Source organism: Protopterus annectens, chromosome 9.part0, assembly GCF_019279795.1.
Source record: "Protopterus annectens isolate FY-2018-M chromosome 9.part0, PAN1.0, whole genome shotgun sequence".
Lineage (NCBI taxonomy): Eukaryota > Metazoa > Chordata > Ceratodontiformes > Protopteridae > Protopterus > Protopterus annectens.
In genome coordinates this window covers 85879165-85903954 of record NC_056743.1, presented here as the reverse complement: position 1 = coordinate 85903954, position 24790 = coordinate 85879165, and the positions used below count along the sequence as shown (strand labels likewise).

Here is a 24790-nt window from a genome sequence, read left to right as displayed (position 1 = left end):
GAGTAATTATGTTTAAACTATGTAGTCAATGTATTTTATGTTTTTAAATTATCATATATTTGTAAGTAGTAGGCTATATTTTTAGTCTTTTAGTGTGAGATTCTTTTAGTGAGAATACCACTTTAATGAAATTGAATGAATTAGCTACAGGTTGGATTAATCAGTTGTTTAATTGGTATACTATGGAAGTATAAAAGTAGAATTGTTCTTGTCTTCCAAGTTTTAATGGTCTGAGGAAGCTCGAAGGGGTGAAAGCGCTCACCAGTGCACAAATAAACTGAGTTTTTATTCCAGTTTGGACTGTTCCTGCCTTCGATACTTGTGTGGAAGAAATTTATATGCTGTTGAGTATTTGCAGCCTTTGTTTGCTCCTTTACCATCTTTAATTTACTTTAAAATTTTATTAGATTAAGCCAGCTGCATTAATGCAGACGTTCACCTATGCAAAAATAAGAGAAAATATCTCAACTCTACGTATATTATAAGCATTGCATTTTTACAGCCCATCCTCCATCCCAAGGTTAAGCATGCTAGTGTGAACATGTGTCTGTCCAGCCTTCCTTCTCTTTCTACATTCTAATGTCAACATTTATTAATATACTAAGAAAGAAAAAAGTACTTGTTTACTTTGGTATCTTTGTCACAGACATCAATCACTGAAAATGCTTTATCTATATAATATGCAGTATATATCATGGAATGTTTTATACAAATATTGTTAAGGACAAAAATTATTTTGCTTACAGTTAATTTTCCTTCTTTTTTTAGTGTTCTTCCAAACAATGACACAAATGCTTTTCAGTTCTCCACATGTTTAACAAAGTCAACAAAAGGCCAATCATTCTTGTAAAACCATACTTCATAAATGTGATTGCTTTATAGTCTCACATTTATTCACTAATTTGAGTGTTGTTGGTCTTCTTGTTCATCTCCATCTCCCATCCCCAGATTCTGGTTCAGGTCCAAGGTACTCCTGATTTTTCTAGTCATCTCCTTTGTTTTTTCTGGCTGTCAAGCATTTACCTTTGAACATTGGAAAAGGTTTCATTGGGAAAGTCTCTCTATGGGCTTTATTATCAGAAAAATGAGAGCGAGAGAGACCGCTTCTGTTTGATGGCTCATTTTTTGTTGGACACACTTTTGTATTTCCTCCTTAGCCTGTTCTGCATCAGAAATTACTTTGATCCTCCAGGAAAAAAATTATTTCAGATTTTCAGTTACCTCGGCCTCCAGGCCTTACATCTCTAGCTCTAGTCCTTTTAGTTGGGTCACAATTTTTGTTTGTTTACTTGTCCATCTCCCTGCAGCTGACCATCAGCTACTACGAGCGCCTCTCCTCATTCACCAGGTATAGTGGACCTGCCTCAGCCTTCCCTGGGCTCAACTGACCCATGTCCAGGGACAGTAGGGAGATCAGGGACTCTGGTGCATTGTCATATTGCTGCTGGGGAGTATGCCTTAGTCCCCTGTCACTCCATGCTCCATGATCATATCAGCATATTGGATTCATTTTGATTTGTATTCTTTATTCAGCTGTGACTCCCTTTTTCCTACTTTACAGAGCTCTTTTTTACTGTTTACTAACTACTCTAGAAAAATAAAATTACTGCTCTTCAAAATAAATTACTATATATTTACCTTGTGGCTGCAATGGTAAATGCAATTCTTTGACAAAATTGTATTGCAGGTTGTACAAGCCCAGTTTACAATATATAATCATAACACAGTGAATCAATTTGTATGCCATTATGTGGGTGTGTAATCCACCCGTTATCACCAATTTATATGTGGTGGACAGAAGCTGAGTTCTCACAATGTTCATTGCTGTAGCCAAATTATATGAAATGAGTGGTTGGCATTAAAAGTATTTGGTAAATACAAACTGCTGCCTCAGACATTCCCCAACATTGCCATACCCAAATAAGCTTTACACTGTCTCACTACAGAGCACAGTTATAGTCATTGGCTTATCAGACTTTTATCATCCTTGTTCCTAGCCCAGTACCTTCTACATTGCTATTTTATAAACAATAACTTAAACTTGTCCAAGTTCATTTTGCACAGACACACACACACACACACATATACATATTACGATATCTCTGTAGCTTTGGCATCCTGTTCCCTGACTTCATGATAACATGCTGCCACCAGCCTGATAAATACCATATACTTAGAACACAGTTACTATTTAACCTTAAAGGAACTGTTACATTTTGTATGACAGCAAAAAAATTAACCAAGCCCTCTTCAGTTTGGTAGATGCTAGCAGTTAAGATGTCATGAGGTCTTAATACAAACCTTTATATTAATAAACTAATACCAGCCACAACATTTTGAAATTGTTACTGAAAGATTTTACTTTAAATAAATAAAATGAAATTGCTTATACAGTTATGTTTGCAAAAACAGAATATACTAGAAACAAAATACTTGTATAATGAAATATGGATAAATGGGTGTTGAGACAAGTAGTCTACAGAAGAACTGTAACTTATCTGGTCCTATCACTACTAGTATCTAAAGATTTTACTGAATTTTATCTATGTCTGACTTGTAAATCCAAACTGCAGTTGCCTAGTTTCACAGGCAATAAATGCCGTATTTCAGCTTCAGTAAAAGAGCTGCAGTTCATTGTGCATACTTCACAACTAAAGTGAAAACTGTGCGTTAACAATTGCTTTCTCTGCTTAAAAGAGTTCCAGGTTATTTTCTATTTGGTTTTAATTTTGAATGTAAAGTTTCCTGTTTCCACAATCACATAACTCAGGAAGTCTCCTTGGACCTGAATTAACATTTCAAGGAACACTGAGTTTTAGGTACTGCAGATATGTGCACATTTGAGAAGTCAGTTTCATGTTTTAATATCTCTGTTACATTTCACCGGGAAGTAATTGCATATTCTGTATAATTCACAATCTGAAGTAGGATATTCATTTGTCTGCAACCTGTGGGTTATGGATCCGATATCGGATCCGAACCGGCATGGTTTTCCAGCTATGGATCCAAGCTCTCAGCTCCTCCCCTCACCCATAATGCCCTGCTCTACCCTCATGACCTCAGATCTCGTTTGCCGCGCTGGTGACTGGATTTGCATTCATAGCTCTCAGCTAAGTGGTGTTTTATTACCTGTAAAAACAGAAAATTTTTAGTTTTTTGTGTAATTCTGTGTGAAAGTTTAGGTTTCCCTTTCTGAAAAGTTTAATTTGAGTTAAATTAAGTAATTTTTTTTCCCTCCCCTCGCTGTTGCGTAGAGTGTGTGTGTTGGGCCTGTGTGTCTTTTTGTTTTAAGTTACTTTTAGTAGCTTTTAGTAGTTTATAGATTATGGCTGATCAGCCTAAATCTATTTTTTCCAAATGCTCCGAGTGTGGCCATAAGCTCTCACCGGCTGATGGCCACACTCGGTGTGTTAAGTGTCTCGGGGTTGAACACCTCACATCTGGTTGTTCCATTTGTGCAGGGTTCAACCCCAGGGCACTGAGGGAGCGGAGGTCCAAGCTTGTCTTGGCGGGTCTTTTACCGCCAGACTCGGCTCCGGCCTCCGCTCCTTCGGGAACAACTGTGGCTACGGTTGTTCCCCCTGTGGCACCCCCTCCTGCTCCTGGGACACAACCTCCCGCTTCTGGAGAGGAGAGGGATGCTAGTAAAGGACGGAGGGAGAAGCACAAGCGGCGGGCCGAGACCTCTGTTTCGGCCCCGCCAGCCAAGCGGCTTCTCCCCCGGCTCCGTTGTCGGTTCGGTCTCCTCCTTCTCGGCTCCGGTCCCCTGTGTGCTTTTCACCGGGTCCTGAGGAGGAGGAGACCCGATCTCCGTCGAGGCTATCGAGGAGGCACTCCAGGCCTACCTCGGTAGCCTCGCCAAGATCTACTCATAGCCTTTCTGATGCTGATCTGGACCGGATGATGAGAAGGTTCATCCAGGCCCAGATGCAGATGGGAGTGCTCTTGCCTCCCCTCCGGGGAGCTCAACACCCTTTTAAGCCTATTGCTCCTTCTCCGACCCGCTATCCGGGTTCGGAGCAGCTGGAGCCGAGCAGCCGAGCCGGGGTGGGTCGGCGCCGATAGTACTTGGTACCGGATCCGACCCTGCCCTCGAGTGCGTCGGACCCGACCTCTCGGAGCCTGGATCCGAGCTTCGGTTCCGGGGGGATCAGTGCTCCTTCGGTGCCATCTGTGTCGGAGCGTACTGTCCCGGATCCGGCCGGGCGCTGGCTCCGGTCCACTCTTCGGATCCGAGGGGGAGCCGATTGTCGGATCCTTTGGTTGAGGTCGGCTCCCCTTCGGCTTTTGATGTAGTGGAGAGGGCTCTGTTGAGGGTCTCCGGACCCCGGCACTTGTTCCGGCTCCGTCCAGCGCTCCTCTGCACTGGGCCAGGCTTCCACCATCCGGCCCCTGGGACAGCCCGTTTCTGTGCCCCAAGTTGCTCCTATGGAGCAAATTGGTGCTTGCGAGGACTCCTCTGACAGCCCCCCAGAGGATGTCCCTCGCAAGCATACGTGCAAAAGGAGGCACATTGACTCCCCCGAGTCTCTCACAGAAGACACGGACTTGGAGGAAGGGAAGGCTCCCCACGGTCACCCCGAGGATGTCTCCTTTGGAGACATCATGGAAATGCTCCGTATAAGGGGGTGGTCTGCCCCAAGTCTTCCTCGGACGAGTCCGTGTTCTTGGAGGCATTTGAAACGGGCCCGTCTACCTCTTGGGTGTCCCCCCCTGCCGACCCCCTGGTGGACCTTATTACCACCAGGGCGTGGAAGGAACCGGACACCGTGGAGCCAATTCCCAAAAGACCGGATAGGATCCTTAGTCCGCCATCCGACCGGGCCCATTGGAGTAAGGGGCCTCCGGTAGATGCCATGTTGACGGCGGCCACAAAGAGGGAACTGGCTCAGGAGAGTCCTCAGTCCACCCACCGAGCAAGGAGTCTCGGATGATGGACCGCTTGGGGAAGCGGATGTTCAGTTCGGCGACCTTCTCGGTAAGGGCGCTGAACTATTTGGCACATGTCATTAGGATGCAGCGAGATCTTATTAAGGAATACGCTGCATCCCCCCCTGAGTCCATTTCGGAGGAGGACAGAGTTCTGCACTCCACCCGTATGGCCACTCTTAGGTCAGTTACAAATACTTCTATGCGGCTACTCTCCCATGCAACGGAAGGCGCCGCTAGAGCTGCGGGGACAGGACTGGTCACTAGACGCCAGGCCTGGCTCCGTCACTGCGATTTTTCTGAGCCCTTCAAAGCGTCGTTTGCGAACGCCCTTTGATGGTTCTGCTCTGTTTGGCAAGACCGTTCGCGAGACGCTGACCCAGAGCGAAAAGGACGGAAGATGCTGTCTGCCGTCGGAATCCGCTTCTCTGCACCCCAGAGGCCCTATTCTAGGAACCAAAAGGGTCAGAAGAAGATGTGGTTCCGGAAGTCACAGCAGTCCCAGCCTGCTCCGGACAACCAGTCCTTCCGTGGCAGAGGAGGACAGGGAGGACGCCGCCCTAGAGGCAGAGGGGCTCCCAGAAACTTCGGGTCCAGGGAACCTTTCTCTGAACGGCCCGCAGCAACCCTGAGGTTGCCCGACTGCTCTACTCTGGAGGCAGTCGGGACGTTCGGGCACCTAGCGGCATGGGAGTCCATAACATCGGACCGCTGGGTTCTCCAAATCATATCCAGGGGATATCGCATTCCTTTCCTTTACCTTCCAAAGTTGAAGTCCCTCCCAGACGTCCCACCCGGTCAACGGGAGGCCGCTTTGGCAGAAATTGGCCATCTGCTAAAGAAAAGAGCCATCCAGCCCGTTCCCCCAGACCAGATCGGATCAGGGTTCTACTCCAGATTCTTTTAGTGCCAAAAGACGGGGAACTAAGACCAATCCTAGACCTCTCTCTCTTGAATCTGGCAGTCCCCAAAGAAAAATTCCGAATGGTCACTCTGCAATCTATTCTCCCCCTTCTGGGAGAATATCACTGGATGTGCTCGATAGACCTCAAGGACGCGTACTACCATATCCTGATGGACAGGCGCTCCAGGAGGTTTCTCCGCTTCCGGCTGGGAGCCAGTCACTACCAGTTCCGGGTCCTTCCCTTTGGTCTCACCACAGCCCCCAGGGTGTTCACCAAAGTATTAGCAGTGGTAGCGGCCCACCTGAGGCTTCAGGGGGTGCAGGTCTTTCCCTACCTGGACGACTGGCTTCTTACCGCCCCAACAAGGCATCTACTTCTATTGGCGCGAGACTCCTTTCTCCATCTTGCTCCCTTTCTGGGCATCACAATAAATACAAAGAAATCCAACCTGGCGCCCACACAGCTCTTAGATTTTATAGGGGCCAGGCTAGACACAAGGAGTTTACGAGCCTTCCTCACTGCGGACAGAGTTCTAAATCTGCAGCTCCAGGTGCGGGCCATTCTCCATTCAAGTTCTGTTCCAGTGGAGTTGGTCCTGAGGGCTCTAGGGTCCATGGCATCGGCCATAGCACTTCTTCCTCTTGCCAGGCTCAATATGCGCATTCTACAGTGGACGCTCTTAGTACAGTGGTCTTACCTTGCTCTCCCCATGCATCATCCCATAGCGATCAGCAAGGCTTGCAAGCAGTCCCTCTTGTGGTGGCTCCACTCCCCGGATCTCCACAAAGGCCACCCATTTTGTGCTTCTCCCCCTCTCGCCATGGTGACCACGGACGCCTCCCGCCTCGGGTGGGGGGGGCACTTTGCGGGCCGGACCGTCCAAGGCACGTGGAACGATTCAGAGACCTTACTGCATATCAATGTTCTAGAGATGAGAGCAGTGCTCTTAGCATTGCTAGCACTTCAGGACTTTCTTCCCTTGGGAACAATTGCGATTCAATCGGACAACATGTCTGTTGTCTGGTACATCAACAAGCAAGGGGAACAAGGTCTTACCCTCTTTGTCGAGAGGCCATGAGAGTTTGGGAATGGGCAATCTCCACCAATCGCTTTCTAATAGCAACGCACATTCCGGGTCGGTCCAACATCCTAGCGGACAAGCTCAGTCGCACCATTCTGACCCCTTACGAGTGGTCTCTCAATTGTCAAGTAGCGGAACGCATATTCGCACGGTGGGGAACCCTTCATGCGATCTTTTGCTTCTCCCTCAAACACCAAGTGCGACAGTTTTTCGCTCTAATACCTCCTCCCGGAGGTACCCCAAGAGACGCTCTGGTGCATGCTTGGCCACCCGGTCTTCTGTATGCCTATCCACCCTTGCCTCTGATGCTCCAAGTTCTTCAGAAAGCCTCTCGGGTGGGTTGCAGAATGATTCTCATTGCTCCATTCTGGCCTCGACAGATCTGGTTCCCCTTCCTAAGGTCTCACTCGGTGAATCCTCCTTGGATTCTAGATCCCATCCCGGATCTGATATCCCATCCATCCGGCATTCCTCCTCCGAATCTGGACAACCTGAAGCTGACCGCTTGGCTGCTCCAGTTCCACTCTTGATAAGGACTCCCGGTATTTCATCACCGGTTAAGGCAATTTTGGTGGCAGCTCATAAACCATCCACTAGAAAGGTTTACAAGCAAGTGGAAACGTTTCTCTTTGTGGGCGGAGCGGCAAGGCCTGAATCCCTTCACGGTTCCTCTTCCTTTAGTGCTTGACTTTCTAACCACTCTCTTTAACGATGGTGCCAGCAGTTCCACAGTCAAAGTACAACTGGTGGCAATTTCTCACTATCACATTGGCCATGACTCTAATCCTCTTATGTCAGCCAAATTGTGTAAAATTTTTGTTAAAGGTACTTCTCTTCTCAGGCCGCCTATAAAACCAGCAGTTCCTCCTTGGGACCTTTCTCTGGTCCTACAGGCCTTGACCGCCTCCTTTCGAGCCAGCGGCTACGGTGGATCTCAAATTCTTGTCCTACAAGACAGCCTTTTGGTAGCCATTACATCAGCCAAGAGAGTTTCTGAACTTCAAGCATTATCAGCTAAACCTCCTTACTTGGTATTTCATCCGGACCGTGTCTCCCTCAGGACCAACCCGTCCTTTCTTCCTAAAATCGCTTCTGAAGCAAACATCAATCAATCCATTAACCTCCCTGTTTTCTTCCTAAATATGAAAACAAAGGTGAATATAAGCTACATTCACTAGATGTTCACAGGCAACTTAGATTTTATCTGAACAGGACAGCTGGTCATAGGCAATCCGACCAGCTGTTTATTTCCTTTGCAAAATTCAATTTGGGCAAGCCAATCTCTAAAGTTTCTCTGTCCCGCTGGATTTCACAGTGCATTTTATTGGCTTATCAAGCGTCAGGAAGGCCCGCACCGGAGGGTGTTCATGCCCATTCAACCCGGTCAGTATCTACCTCGGCAGCCTTCAAGGCTAGGATTCCTCTAGATGATATTTGTGCAGCAGCCACGTGGGCTTCATCTCATACGTTTATTTCCCACTATAAGTTGGATCTTGCATCTAGGGTAGAGCATCCTTTGGCTCCGCGGTGCTCCGGAATATCCTTCCATGATGGCCGCCCAAGATTCAGGTAGCTGGGGACTCTGTCCCACAGGTTGCAGACAAATGAATATCCTACTTCAGATTTAGAAGTTATGTACTCACCATAACGTTCCATCTGAGTAGGTGTATTCATTTGTCTGCAACCATCCCGCCCTCCTATCCCCCTGGCCTTTCAGTTTCCTGCATATTCTGTGTACCCTTTTTAGGGTTTTTGTTGCTTTGGCAAACTCGATCTGAGGTCATGAGGGTAGAGCAGGGCGTTATGGGTGAGGGGAGGAGCTGAGAGCTTGGATCCATAGCTGGAAAACCATGCCGGTTTGGATCCGATATCGGATCCATAACCCACAGGTTGCAGACAAATGAATACACCTACTCAGATGGAACGTTATGGTGAGTACATAACTTCTAATTTTCTTTACATTCCATACAGTTTACCTGCTGCAAGATTTTCTAGTTTGCAACAACAGTTTTTTTATGGAAAATATAATTATGTTTAGCTCAGCGTAATAGAATTTTCTGTGTTTCCATTGTCACTTGCACGTCTGAAAGACAACTGCAAGCTTCACAAGGGCTGTCAGAGGGAGTACCAGTAGACACGACCTATCTGGATGTCACCACAGCCTTTGAGTTGACACACAGATATATGTTAGGAACATTGCAGGGTTTGATGGTCAGACCATGGCCGAAGAGCTGGACTTGTACATGGTTGGAAAGTGGGACACAGAGGATTGTAGTGAGAAAGATAAGCCCAGTAATAATGATAGTGGAGTCCCACAGGGGTTAGTCATGGGTCCTGCACCGGTCACTGCATTTGTTGTAGAATTTTTTTGAGTGAGAATTGAACAGAACCAGACTCTTTAATGATGTTGCAAAGGTAGCTATGGCAGTAAAAAATGGAAGGATTTGGAAAGGCTAAGCAAATGTGTAGAAAGGTGCTCAGAAAGGTTCATTGTAAACAGATGAGAAGTGATGCAATAAGAATGTAACGGCACTGGTATGAAGAATTATCTCGTGGATGGGAGTGCAACCAGCAAAGCAAGAAAGGAGGTTTGTTGTTCACACCTAGAATGGATCACTGTGAGCAAAGAGAGAGAGAGAGAGGGAGAGAGTGTGGTAGTGGCAGGAGCAAGCAGAATCCCAGAGTATATCTCTGAGAGGGTGGGGGACCCCATAAGCAAAGAGGTAGTTTTTTAACTTTCTATTTCCCTTGTCAGGCCACATCTTCAGTACCATATCCACTTTATTTCTGTAAGACATACAAGGAGAGAGACATAAGGCTATTAAAACAAGCTAAGGAAATCTAACAAAACATAATATATTATGGATAGGAAAGGCTATGACCAGAGGACAGAGGAACCAGAGCTCTTTTGACCAAAAATACATTAATGGCACACCAGAGAGATGTGAAGAGTTCATACTAAATTAAAAAGGACAGAGGAAAGGGAAAGGGCACATACAACAGACTGTGAGGACCAACTACCCCCGGGTCTGTGAAAGTATTTCTTCAAAGAGAGCTGAGAAGCTATGGAGCTGACTACCAGAACGAGTGGTGAAGATTAAATTAATGGAGGCATTCAGCAGGGTGTGGTACTGATATTATAGCAAGGTTGAGTGGAAAGGAAGAATGGAGGAGAGGTAAAATGGTAATTGCACTTAAAGAGCAGTCTAGTTAGGTTAATTGTCTCCTCTTGCAGTCAAGCAAATAGAATGCACTTCAGAGATGTACAGATGTAATCTCATATAACTTTTATAAAACATGATTTTTATAGCAATGATTTTTGTTGCAATCTTCTCTCTCTCTAGGATTGTTATGTGATAGCGTGGTAACTGCTAAGATGTCTAGAAGAAACAAAGTTAAAGATTTTGATATTGAGAAGCAAAAAAAGAAGGCACCACATATCTCAGATGGTAGTAAGTGTCAATGTTATATGATATGACCTGTTACTGGAAATTCATAACATCATGTAGTGTGTAGCAAGGTGTGGTCTGTAATTCATAAATGTAGCATATTGACCATCCTTAAGTACTTCCATAACATATTGATCTAATTTAATTTTAGAAGTATGTTGTTAAAATAAGAGAGCGTGCCATTCAGTGGCTATGCCTTGTACTTCAGTAACCCTTTCAGTTTTAATACAGTAGGAGACAGCTTATTAAGTGGTTTATAGGAAGAGAATGAAAACAGCACATATTAAAAGTGGAGCAATGACAACAAAAAGGGACAAATCTATATTATGGAGGGACTTTCCTCTATAACCACATTTTTTTCTGTGTGCTTTTTCCTATCATGTCTGCTTACCATTGAGCTTCCCCCCATCAGCTCCGCCCATCCAACCCCTACCTGAGTATTTCCTAATAAGGAAGAGAGTGAAGTTGTTATTGTGGTGGTGGTGGTGTGCATGCCACCATTCCACCAATTAAATTTTGTTTCAGCCCTGACCCAGTCACTGGTGACTGAATTGTACACCTGCATCACCACAGATGCATTCTGTCATCATATTACATATATGTGCTGCTACACACACACACACACACACACACACACACACACACACACACACACACACACACACACACACACACACACACACACACACACACACACACACAAAACCAGTAGTAACATGCAAGCCCCTAGTTCATGAAAGCAGGCTGGCCTAACCAGAACAACCATCTCCCTTCCCTAAGGAAGCGTGAGCTGGCAAATACCACTCATTCCCATCCTCTTTTGCCTGGCTCTTCAGTGTCTAGACGGCTATTCAAACTAGAATAACCTGTGCTGCATTCAGGGCTTGTTCCCTTTGCTCAACAGAGCCAGGCTTACACAACCACAGCTGACATAATATGTCCCATGCTGGCACCAAGACTACTCAAATACTGTTCTTGAAGGGTAATATCGCCTTCCTTATTAACCCTTATCTGTGTATCACCAACCACAGCCTTAAGTAAATCTCAAAACAGTAGCTGATATTCAGTGCCATTTACTCACCACATTCCTTAATATTTCCAAGAAAATCTTGTGATACCCAGGACCAAAAGCTTAAGCAGACTGTTGCACATAAATGAGCCCATCCCAACAGGAGGCCATATACAATAGAAATTGTTAGCAGCTGGTACAGCACACCTCTCATCGTTATGTACAGCTGCTTATTAAAGGATTGTAGTCAAGCACACAGTTACTGCTGGAGCTTCAGTGAATGGTTGGCTATGACAAACGGGAGAGGTCTGTTCACTTCCTCTTCATGTCTGGCATGCTCAGTTACTGAACAGATGGTACAAACCAGGAAGCAAAACATTCATCATACTTTGGACACAACATATGGAACAAACTAATGATCGTTACATCTAAAATGTTGATACGTGCAACAGAGCACTTACTGTAGGCCTTATATGCTGTTTTCCATTTGAGTTTGTCTTACATATAACATATATTGACCTTTTTCTCTTAATCTTATTATGTTATTGCTCAGAAAATATTTTGGGTTTGGTGAATAGAAGGAAAGGAGGTGAAATGGGCTACTACTCACCACAGAATTCTGTGGTTGGGTCCTGTGAATCTTGTTTGTTGAATCACTGCTGATCGTACTTTGGCAGTTGTCATTTTTAGCTAATTCATTTTTTCAGAATATAGTGCACTTGGTGTGGTTTGTCTAGCAGCTCTTCCTCCTGTGCCGGACACTGCATCTCATTCATGCCTTTGTCTATACAGGTACAGACTGGTCTGCACAGTTTGTGCCATCTTCAGTTCTTCTTGTCTCTTAAAATCACTAGTCGTTTCATTGTTTTCATTTCAGTAATTGGTATATTTACCTGTTCTAGTTTTCCAGTCAACTTTATTATCTTATTTCTGTTTTCCACTTAATTGTTACACCATTGTCTCAAGTATTTTTAATATTTTTAGTAATGACGTCCCAACAGAAGTTTTTTTTTTCCTTAGGTGTTCTTGTAGTAAACAAACAGCAACAAAATATTCCCATGGAAACTGTTTTGGTTAACCTGGATGAGGATTATTCTGTGAAATATTAAGAACACTTTGCTAACCTGAACAAGATGGTGAAACTAAGTAGTAAGAAAAACCTGCAGTCTTATTTCTTATAGCAGGATCTGGCTGAGCTAGAAAAGCTAAAATGAAGAAGGCATCATCACAACTCAGGCTATGTTTCAGGTTATTGGCACTAAGAAATTTAAAGAAGAGTACAGCCTTTTTGAAGGCTCACAAGGAAGATAGTATATTACTGACTCCCAATACAGGCATCATCAGTCCCACTGTGCCTCTTCTAGTTAGAAGTGCCTGAATCTTAAATAAAAGAAGAAAGAAAAAAGTCAGTGCTTCAGTCCGTCAAGCATACTATAAGAAGTGTTTATTGCAAGAGCGGAGTCCCCCCACACCCCCGTTATTTCAAAATATCGATTCCGCTGTCACACAAGCATGCAGAAAACAAACACCACACACACATCACTACTGATGCACAAAGAAAAGCCACACCAGCAGTGATTTTCTATGTCAGATACTGCTTTCTGACCTGGACATTCTTGAGTTAAAATTGGCAAGCTGAAACCTTGTCCAGTGAGACCTCAGCTAATTGTAGGATGACTGGAATAATCACACTCAAAGGGGAAAAAAAAGAGGATTTTGAAACAAAAAAGAGCCACCATTAGATAAGATATTGAGAAGACAGATGCCACTGCATTAGTGAAAGAGAGACACCATTTATCACAACACTGTTTTTGGGCCAAGCTAAAGTTATTCTGCATTAATCTAGAGACCAGGGTTTGATACTTACCCAGTAAGAGCAGCTTTAACCATAGGAACACAAAACATTCTCCCTTCTGAAGAGCAGCCATCATTGGCTGAAAACCCATGATTAATTCCAGTCCTGGGACAGATGCGGGTACAGTCTCTAATGTGAGCTAGTTTACAGATCACAGTGGAGCAAACTGATGTCTGTCAGGCCAGTAACACTTCAAATGTTGCCTGTTCCTCTAGCCATGTCTGGGCATTAGAGAATGTTATAAAACATTCCTAATAATCTCAGTAAAGGCCAAGACTCCGAGCATTGCACAAATCCAAGTGATGAATTAGACTGAATATTCATTTAAAGACTATAATTTATGCTTAGATGAAGTTTCATTTTATTGTATTGACAAAGGTCACCTGGTAAGCCTGTTTCTTTAGCTCAAATATCAGAATATTATGAGGCATTAAAATTAGCATCTGAAGCACAACTTTACAAATGTCATGAATAGCAAACATGGATTCAGGTCACAGTGATGACAGGTTTCAGTCCTTAGAGTCAATCCCATTGCATGAATTCTTTGACAGCACTCTACCCTGAATGACAGAGTTCTGCAACAAAGAAAAGGTTGGATAATTTCTTAAGAAGTAGATTGACACCAACCACTATATCACTTTTATAAAGTACAACAAGATGTAACTAAGGTAGGGGGAGGTTTTGTTACGCAGACCTAAGCTATAATAGATGCTGTTAAAAGGTTCATAACATACAAACCATCAAATGACAAATGAGAATTATTCAGTGACTTAACTAAACACCTTCTTCAGTACCTCTCAATTAATTTCAGGTCCAGTGGGATTTATTAGCCCCGGACACTGAATACATGATAGATAAATTTGAAAAAAGGTCTAGCAATTAGGTCCATAAATTATCTTACCTGTAACTAATAGCTCCAGCTGATCATACAGTGAATGATTCAGCAGACAATCCAGTCCTTACTGCTAATAATTATGAAAGTAGAAACAAGAAAAACAGATAGATAATGTAGTTAAATAGAATAGGATGGAAATAACATTAATTACTGAAATAGCCACACCTAGTGACTATAATGTCCTGCATTGTGAGAGTTTAAAATTATATGTCGTGACACGCAAGCAAAAACCAGAGCTATATGGAACAAGTACACCCAGATAGTTCCAGTATCAGCAGCAGCAGCAACAACTGGAATAATGAAATACTTCCTAGCATACTTGAATATGCTACCAGTACATGTAACCCTATATGAATTACAGAAGAAAACAATTCTTGGTACATTGTGGGTGCTGATAACAGTCTTGGGAAACATCAAGGATTGAAGCAGTACTGATTTCACGAACTTTAAATATGCCTTGACTCAAGCATATGTTGCATTCCTGTCACAGAATTAAAAACCTTAAACATTTGTAAAAATGAAAAAGAAAGACAGTAGAACTGGGTATCTACAGTAATTGTCTGTGGACAGATTGAACATATGCCACAGCATGCATAAGCTTTCCATCAGATTTTTTTTTTAATGCTGTGTGTATGCAGTCAATAGGCTTGTGCCGTGTAACTAACTGAAAAATGAATGAACTAAAAAGAAATGAGACTGTGGACATAACTCAGAGCCGTTACCAAGAGACATTGCAAAAATGTTACCTAAATATGTGTGTGTTGATTGGGATTCTCCATGGCTTAAATGTAACAAGATTTTTTAGCCCCACCCATTTTATGTATAGCTACCTTATTTATTTATTTATTTGCAGTTGGTTTACCAGGATAGTCCATTGGGCCAAAAAGAACCCATTTTCAATGGAGTCCTGGGGAGAAAGGCTCCAAAAACAGACAAACTAGGTACATACAGAAGACTTCAACTAATAATTATACAAAAACTAATACAAATTTATACAAAAACTAAACTTCAAAAACAGACAAATTAGGTAATTACAAGGATTGCTAATGATAATTATACAAAACTAAGGATGTAATGGGATCCTATCTCGCCTACATTCATAACAGATGGGTTCGGAGCCGATCCGTCGGCTCCGACTCGGCAACTAATACACTAGCACGAAGTCTCTCATTGGCTGGGCTACTCCCTATCCCAGGATGCACTACACCTGCTTCCCCAGATCTCGTTTGCCGCTTAACAAGCTGGACGTGGTCTCGACTTGGCTGGAGCTAAGTGGTTCTTTTTACCTTATTGGTCCTTGACCTAGGGAATTTTTGTCTATATTAACCAAACAGCTGTTTTAACAGCTATTTTTTACTATTTCTTACTATTTCTTATTTTTTTTGAGTGCTTGAGTGTTTCCAAAAAATTTAATTTATTCAGTCGGGTAAGGCCCGTTTAAGTTAGAGGGCCTTTGCCCTACCTTTGAGTGCTATTAGGTTTAATTATCTTTTAGTTAGTTGTTTTTCGGGCAAAGCCCGTTTAAATTAGAGGGCTTTGGGCCGTTTAACTTGTTTCTAATTGTTGTGAGGTAAACTTTCACCAGTACTGCGCCAGTGTGTCTCGCTTTTCAGTTGGCTTAATTTGTGTATAGTGCTATACTTGTTGTGGTAGAGTAAGATTTCCATAGAGTTTTACTTGTTGTGGCCTGTATCATGTCTAAGGAACAAAAGTCAGGTTTTAAAAAATGCACTCGGTGCAATTATAAAATGTCCATTACAGACAGTCATTCAGTCTGTGTTTATTGTTTGGGGCCGAAACATCTGCAAGAGACTTGTAGTGTCTGTCATGCGTTCTCCTCTAGAGTTCTTCAAGAACGCAAGAACAAGTTAATATTGAAAGGGCTTATCAAACCTTCTTTTGAGGAAGCCTTAGATCTACCTGTTGCTTCCAAAAAGAAAAGATCGTCGGCTCCGACAAGTCCGTCGGAGCCGACTTCTAAAAAGACAAAATTGTCCTCTTCTTCCTCGGCTCCACTGACTTCGGGGCCGAGGGTCGAAGGGTCTGCCTCGATACCTCCTACCTCGGCTCCATTGCCTCGGAGCCGCAAGTTGGAGTATCGAGAGGTGAATCACCTCCATCGGTTCCAATAGCTTCGGAGCCGGTGGAAGTGTGCAGCTCAGACTCTTCCCCCTCGGCTCCGAAGAAGGCTCCTTCGGTGCCGATGGTGGTCCATGATGTGGTGGAGTCGGCGCCGATAGCATTGGAGCCATTTCGGAGCCGGTCCCCTTCTCTCGGAGCCGAGAGGAAAGTCTTCTCGATTGTCTACCTCCTCTAAATCATCGAGACTTTCAGATTCGGACCTGGATAGGGTTTTACAGAGGCTATTCCAATCTCCAGTGTTTACTAAATTGGTCTCGGCTCCAGCACAGTTTGCTTCGGAGCCGATCCCTCCTCCAACACATTTGATTCCTCCTCCAACCTCTTGAGCCGTTGGAGCCGGTGGTGGTGGAGCAAAGTGGAGCCATACGGTCGGAGCAGAGACCCCTTACAGGCCTCTCGGTTCCGACTGTGCTTCCTACCCTGTCCTCCGGTTCAGGGTTTGGCACTGCGACCTCTTCAGCCGGAGCCGAAGGGAACACTTTGGGTTTGGGTGCTTCGGTACCTAGTCTTCCTCTTGGAGCATCGGCTGCTGGAATTCCTGGTGCCATCGTGGCCTCTAGACCAGTGACCTCCTTGGATTCTGGAGGTCCGGCCTTTGTGGCCATGAGGAGCGCGCTAGCCATGTCTTTGCCGGTTCAACAAGATTCTACCTCACCGTCCCTAGATTTGGAGACTGGTGCCTCTGTTGTGTTGCAGCTCCCCGGCAGCGGGGCCCCAGGGCCTGAGGATACCCCCATCGGCGGTTCCCTTCTTCCGGGTGGTCCATCCGAATCTGCTTCGGACGAACCCCCAAGGAAGAAATTGTGTAAGAGGAAGCGCGTAGACTCCCAAGATGAGTCTGTTACATCGGATACTGACCTCGATGACGCAGAAGGGTCTCCCAAATCATCTTCAGATGATATCTCCTTCTCAGACATCTTGGAGATTCTGAGACAGAGAGGTGACTGGCAAGCCAAAACCCCTTCAGCTGAGGAGTCAGTCTTCCTCAAGGCCTTTGGGGCCCAGCCTTCCGCCTCCTGGGTGTCTCCGCCCTTCGATGAACTCCTTGATTTGGTTTCTCGAAGGGCGGGAACACCCTGATTCTGTGGAACCGGTGCCTGCGAGGCCCAATAAATTTTGTCAGCCCCCAGAAGGAGTTTCTCACAAAGGGTGTGCCTGTAGATGCTTTGGTGGTGGCTTCTGCCACACAGCAGGACGTGGCAGAGGCTTCGACGTCTGTTCATCCTCCTAATAAGGATTGTAGGAGCATGGATAGGTACGGGAAGCGTACCCTGTCTTCAGCGGCCTTTGCCTTACGGTCGCTGAACTACTTATGTCATTTTACGAGGCTCCAAAGGGATCTTCTCAAAGAGCTAAATGACTCTCTTGTTGGTAACCTACCTGAGGCGCTGGCCCCGACTGTTGGCGCACAGATGACTACCCTCCTTTCTATTGTTAACTCGTCCATGAGGCTCATTTCATATGCGGCCGAAGGGGCGAGTAGAGCAGCGGGAACAGGCGTTGCCCTCAGGAGACAAGCCTGGTTACGCTTGTGTTCGCTCATGGAGGCCTTCAAGTCTTCCTTCGCCCCCTTTGATGGGTCATCTTTGTTTGGACCCAAGGTGAAGGACACACTAACTCGGTGCGAGCAGGAGGGCAAGACTTTGACTGCCGTTGGGGCCCGATTTTCCGCTCCTTCTAGGCCTTACCCCAAGGCTCGGAGAGGAGGGAAAATGTGGTTTAGAAAATCTCAGAAGTCTTTCCCTACTCCACCCAGTGATTCCCCCTCCAGAGGCAGGGGGGGGGGGGATTTTGGAAGACGCCGCCCCAGAGGTGGCAGAGGCCCCCGTAACTCTGGAGACCGCGATTCCTTTCGTGGTTCTTCATACAACCAGCGTCCCTGAGTTGTTGCTCGACCGTCCATCTCCAGAGCCAGTCGGGGGTCGTTTTGCGGCGCACCCACAAGCTTGGGAATCCATAACAAGCGATCAGTGGGTGCTTCGCATTATTACCGGAGGTTATATCATCCCCTTCAACAAACCCCCCCTTTCTTTAAGGGAAATCCCGGACGTACCACCCAGTCAGCGGGATCAGGCAGCATTAGAGGTTTCAAAGCTGCTAGAAAAAGAGCCATCCAGCCTGTCCCCATCGACCAGATCGGATCAGGAACTTACTCAAGATTATTTTTGGTACCAAAAAAGACAGGGGACTTCAGGCCCATTTTGGACCTCAGTTAATTGAATCGTTTCGTAAAGAAGTCCAAATTCCGAATGGTCACTCTTCAATCTATTCTTCCTTTGCTGGAAAAAGATGCATGGATGTGCTCCATAGATCTCCAGGACGCTTACTATCACATTCCCATAGCTCAAGAGTCCAGGAGACATTTACGCTTCCGCCTCGGAGTCAGTCATTTCCAATTCCGAGCACTGCCCTTTGGTCTCACCACAGCCCCCAGGGTGTTCACCAAGTGTCTGGCAGTGGTAACTGCTCACCTGAGAAGTCTGGGATTCCAGGTGTTTCCTTATCTAGACGGCTGGCTCCTTACTGCCACCTCCGAGCATCTACTACTCCAAGCGCTCAGAGCCACGTTCACCTTGGGCCGTTTCTTAGGGATCACGTTCAATTTGCAAAAATCTGTACTACAGCCATCTCAGCGTATTACTTTCATAGGCGCAGACTTAGACACAAAAAGAATGCGCGCCTTTTTACCGGCAGCAAGAATTCAGGTCCTACAAGATCAAGTCAAATCCTGTCTTCCCCTACTAAGAGCCCCGGCCCATCGGATCCTACAACTGTTGGGCTCGATGGCGTCAACCATACTTTTAGTTCCCTTGGCCAGACTTCACATGCGAATTTTACAATGGCTACTGTCGGTTCAATGGTCTTATCAGGAACTTCCCTTGAACCACTTAATCATAATCACGGAAAGTTGCCGTCGAGATCTGCATTGGTGGCTTCTCCAATCAAATCTCGACCAGGGCGACCCTTTATACCTCAACGTCCGTTGCCCCTGTGACTACGGACGCCTCCCAGGTAGGGTGGGGGGGTCATTACCTGGACAGGTCGGTCCAAGGCACATGGCAGATCCAGGAAACGCATTTGCATATCAATGTCCTGGAGATGAGAGCGGTACTATTGGTACTCCAAGCTCTCCATCACGCTCTCCCACAGGGCCCGATTACTATCCTATCCGACAACATGTCGGTGGTGTGGTACATAAACAAGCAAGGTGGAACCAGGTCTTACCCACTATGCAGAGAAGCCATGAGACTTTGGCACTGGGCGGTAGCTACCAACCGCTTTCTAATGGCAACGCACATACCGGGGAAGTCCAATGTGATTGCGGACAGATTAAGCAGGACCATTCTTTTACCCCACGAGTGGTCCCTCAACCAGGGTATAGCTGCGAAAATCTTCGACAGATGGGGTCTTCCTTGCTGCGACCTGTTTGCCAGCCCTCACAATGCGAAATGCAGAGAGTTCTTCACACTGTTCCTTTCTCAGGGACAGATTCCCAGGGACGCTCTGACTCACATTTGGCCCCGGTCTTCTACGCCTTCCTCCGTTCCCTCCTACCGAGGGTGATACAGAAGGCCATTTACATGGAGAGCGAGATGATTTTGATTGCCCCGCACTGGCCTCGTCAAGTTTGGTTTCCTTTCCTACAGAGGCATGCGATAGAAGGTCCATGGTTTCTGGATCCGGTGCCAGACCTGTTGACTCATCAGTCAGGACGGCTTCATCCGTCTCTCAGGTCCCTGAAGTTGGCAGCATGGTTACTCCACTTCCATCCTTAGTCCGAGACAATGCTCTTTCGCGGACGTGGTCCACATACTGTCTTCTTCTCATAAACCTTCCACCATCAAACTTTATTCCAGTAAATGGAAAAGGTTTGCCTTCTGGGCTCAAGAACGGGTATAGATCCTCTCACTGCACCAGTATCGGAGGTTCTGAATTTTCTGGCCTCCCTTTTCAGTCGGGCTCTTCAGTTTCTACCATTAAGGTTCAGCTAGCGGCGATCTCTAATTTTCATGCTTCATTTGAACCTTCATTGATGTCTCACAAACTTTGTAAGGCTTTCCTTAAAGGGGCTTGGCTCCTTAGGCCTCCTTTATCTCATCCTGCCCCCCTTGGGATTTGAATATGGTTCTTGCTGCCCTAACTGCCCGTCCTTTCGAACCAGCTGCTACCTGTGATTTAAAATTTCTGTCTTGGAAAACGGCCTTTTAGTAGCCATAACGTCTGCCAGGCGAGTTTCAGAACTTCAAGCTCTTTGTTCTGATCCTCCCTATTTGATTTTTCACAAGCATAGAGTTTCATTGAAATTAAACCCTGCATTTATACCAAAAGTGGCCTCCTCTTTCTGTATTCAACAAACTATAGAACTCCCTGTCTTTTTTCCAGAATTCTCTAATAACGCAGAATATACTTTGCATCAATTGGACGTACATAGACAACTGCGTTTTTATTTGAATAGAACCGCTCAAACACGGAAATCAAATCAATTGTTTGTTTCCTTTGCAGTGAACAAATTGGGTCAACCAGTAACTAAAACCTCCATATCTAAATGGATTAAAGATTGTATCATTTTTATTTATTCACAGGCTAACAAAGACCTTCCCTTTCCAGTCAAGGCTCATTCTACCAGGGCAATGGCTACTTCGTAGCTTTTCACTCCAAGTTATCAATAGATGATATTTGTGCTGCGGCAACCTGGACTTCTCCGCACACTTTCATTTCTCATTACAAATTGGATGTGGTTTCTCGAGGCAGAGCTTCCTTTGGTTCCACAGTTCTCAGGAGTGTTTTCCAATGAGCCACCCGGGATGTAGGTGCTAGGACGCTGTCCCATCTGTTATGAATGTAGGCGAGATAGGATCCCATTACATCTTTTAGTTATGTACTTACCATAACTTCGGATGTATGGGATCCATCTCGCCTACATACATAAGTACCCACCCTCCTTCCCCATTCCATTCGGATTTAGAGGAGCTGTAGTCCCTTTTTTCTTAGCGATCTTTCTTGAAGAACTTTAGTTGGTTATAGTGACTACTAGTTTTTCTGTGTTTGCATGGATGTATGAAAGCGAACAAACAAGATCTGGGGAAGCAGGTGTAGTGCATCCTGGGATAGGGAGTAGCCCAGCCAATGAGAGACTTTGTGCTAGTGTATTAGTTGCCGAGTCGGAGCCGACGGATCGGCTCCGAACCCATCTGTTATGAATGTAGGCGAGATGGATCCCATACATCCGAAGTTATGGTAAGTACATAACTAAAAGATAATACATTTGAGTTCAAATTTCAGAAAGCATTCACACTATAGTTAGTGAAGGATAATGCGAAGTGAATATGCTGAGCAAAAGACATTATTATATGCATACAGACTGGGTATTTAGTAGGGAACATAAGCTTTGTGAGGAGAAGTAAGTAACATGAGTGTGAAGGGAGGATAGAAATATCGTATATTTATGAGGGGTGGGAACAAGAGCATTCCCATTGGGACTTTAGATGTATATGAAGAGATTTTTTGAACATGTAGTGGTTGGAAGTGGTACGAATGGATGGTGGGAGTGAGTTCCAGATGCGGGCTAGGGTAAAGGATAGTAAGTTTTTGCCTGGGGGATGTGAAGGTTTATGAACTTCTAGTAGGTTTTGGTTGTTAGACCTTAAAACTCTATTGGGTAGATGCATTTTAAAGGTGGAAGACAAGGAGGGACAGAGAGAGGGGTTGAGAATGAGCTTGTGGGCTAGAGTTAGCTGTGTATGGATGAGGTGATTAGGTTCTTATTCAGTTTGTTGGGAATTCCTTTATTAAGTGGTTGCACAGAATAATATGCTAATAACAGTACCCATTAAAGAAATATTTTACTAATTTTATTTTGTTGACATATTCGTTAGCATGAAGAATATTCTTATTTTTCAAAATGCATGTTTATTTCTTGACGGCATCTAAAATATCTGTTAGAAAACCTCTATACTTTTTGGATCTGTAAACGTAATGCACCCTGTCTTAACATGAATAACAAATCCAGATTAAGCAGAGTTTGAAAAGCACACATCAGATTTATCCGCTCAGTTAAATTCAACTACAAAATGAACCTGGTATCCAAAACTGAACACAGCAGCAAGGTTGTCTTTATAAATATGAGGGAAATAAAGGGTAAGATTAGTAAGTGTAATGCACTATCTGTAAATAACAAAATAATTTCTGAATCACAATATTTAAGAAATATGTATGTAAAAAAGCTCATTGCTAATTTAATGAAATTCAGTGAAAGTATAAGATGTGAGTTACCTTATATTCATTCAAACATGAAATTAACTTCAGGTACAAAACACTAGCTCTCTGGACCCAGACTAAATCTCACACAAGTTCTTTCACCAATTCAAGGATAACCTAAGTCATTATGTATATTTTCTGAAACCAGCTCCTAGTAACTGGATATATTGCCTTGAAAAAATATTATGATTTGTTACAACTGGAATTTCCTCAACCTACTTCTCACTTTCAGCTTTAGAGGGTGTTTTTATTATAGCATATAACATAACTACCGGTCAGTCGAAGAAATTAGTGAGACTGTATAAAGTTCTTTGGTCAGTTCTTTGTATTATTCTTGGGATTATCCACTTTTCCAAGGGTGATTTCTTTAGCAAATCCTGCTGTGGCTAAACAATTGATGGGTCTTAGATATGACTTGGCCGCTTTCACTAGATTCATGGATCCAACTCTTGAGCTCCTCCCTTACCCACAGTGCCTCACCAACCTAACGTATCTCATATCTCATTTGCCACCATATTGCGCATAAGCGGATCTCCTACTCTCGAGCCTTGGGGGTGAATTTTCACTGTGTTACAGTTGTAAGTTTACTCCCTTTTCCTTCCCATTTATTAATGGGTACTCAGTTAAGTACCATTGTTGTTAGTTTTCCTTTTTTCACTGTAATCTTTTCTTTCTACCCTTTAGAGGGTATTTCTAGGTAGCACTGTTGGTACTTTTTCTGTTCTATAGTAAAAAAAAAAAATCTGTTGCTGTAACTTAATCCTGTTCTTTATTTGTTTACCATGGCTGATAAACTGACTGGTTTTAAAAAATGCACTTCCTGTGGGCATAAGGTCCTCAGTTCTGATGCCCACAAGGAGTGTGTCTACTCTTTGGATACTGCCCATTTAGAAACAGATTGCTCCATTTGTGCTGGCTTTAATTACAGGACTCTTAGCTATCGGAAAAATAAGATAGTGCTGAAAAGCCTTCTTCCCTCTTCCTCTCTAGCTACTAGACCCCCCCCCCTCCGAAGTCTGAAAAGGGAAAGCCTGAATCAGCTCCAAAAGATAAAGACCCTAAGAAGAGGTCTCAGACTGTTCTAGCTCATTGGCTCCATTGCCCAAGCCTCCTTCAAAAATCTCGAAAAAAGCCAGATCTGGCACCTTTGGATGCTACTTCGTTCAACTCGGATCTAATCTCCAAAGTTTTCACTGGAGCCGAACTTTCCTCGATTCCACTTACCTTTTCTTCAGGAAACTCTGAGGAGATATTCCCAGCCACCATCTACCAGCTCCTCTCTTATATACTCCAGGAGCTTGTCTGAAGCAGAGGTGGACAGGAGAGTGATGAAGTTCCTCAGAGCTCAGATCCAGATGGGGGAAGTCCTTCTCCCATCAGACCCGTGAGCCTACCCTCCACTGACCCAGTAATCATATCTCCTTCTCCAATCAGTCCAGTGATTTCAGAGCCTTCAGATCTGAGATCCTTGAAGGTGTCCTCATCAGAGCCAAAGATGTGTTGTTGATTCCAACCATGTTCCTGAGTTGCCTGGCTCTGATGTTTTTGGAGCAGGAAGACTCTCAGAGCCGAACCTGTGGTGCCAGCTTTAGGAGGTTAGAGTCGACTACAAAGTTATTGGAGCCATCCTTGCCCCTAGGTACTTCATTGCTGGACAACTTAGGTTTGACTCCCTCCTCAAGGTAGGGATCTGTGGGAGTAGTTCAGGACTTATCGGCATAGGGGTCTTCTGCTTCGGTGCTGCTGGTCTCTGTTTCTCCTAGATCCTCTGCTTTTGAGGTAGTGGAGAGGGCTTTCTCTCTGCATAGAGAAAGGACCTCCCCCCCAGATCCTGTTTCTCTTCCACTGTTAGGTCTGACCTCTGAGCCTCTCAGCTCTACCCCACCCAGGTAGCCTACCTGAATGAGCCTGCAGTCAATCCCTAGGGACTCGCCTGCCACTTCCAGTACCTCACCAGACCATCCCACTAATGAGTTTCCTAGGAAGAGGATATGTAAAAGGAAACATTTTGATTCCCCTCGGGTATCTCTTACCGAGGACACTAATTTAGATGAGGGGGGAATGGTCCCATGGATCTCCACCTGAGGATGACTCCTTTGGAGAAATACTCAAACTTTTAAAGCAAAAAGGTGGTCTTCTGACTTCCCTTCCCAGGAGAAGTCTATGTTTCTGGAGGTCTTCAGGTATGACCCGGCTATGTCTTGGGTGACCCTTCCAGCTGTTGAGCTAAAAGGTATTGTCTCACACATGGCATGGAAGGAACTGGA

The 24790-nt window shown here is 44.8% G+C and overlaps 1 protein-coding gene across 1 annotated transcript in view; it reads left to right on the top strand.

Moving 5' to 3' along the window:
* LOC122811050 overlaps positions 1-24790 on the top strand; it is a 746005-nt gene that overhangs the window by 96890 nt on the left and 624325 nt on the right. Inside the window, exon 3 of the mRNA XM_044082592.1 lies at positions 10260-10367. Coding sequence (XP_043938527.1) covers positions 10260-10367 — 108 coding nt within the window. The remainder of the gene's footprint in view (positions 1-10259; positions 10368-24790) is intronic.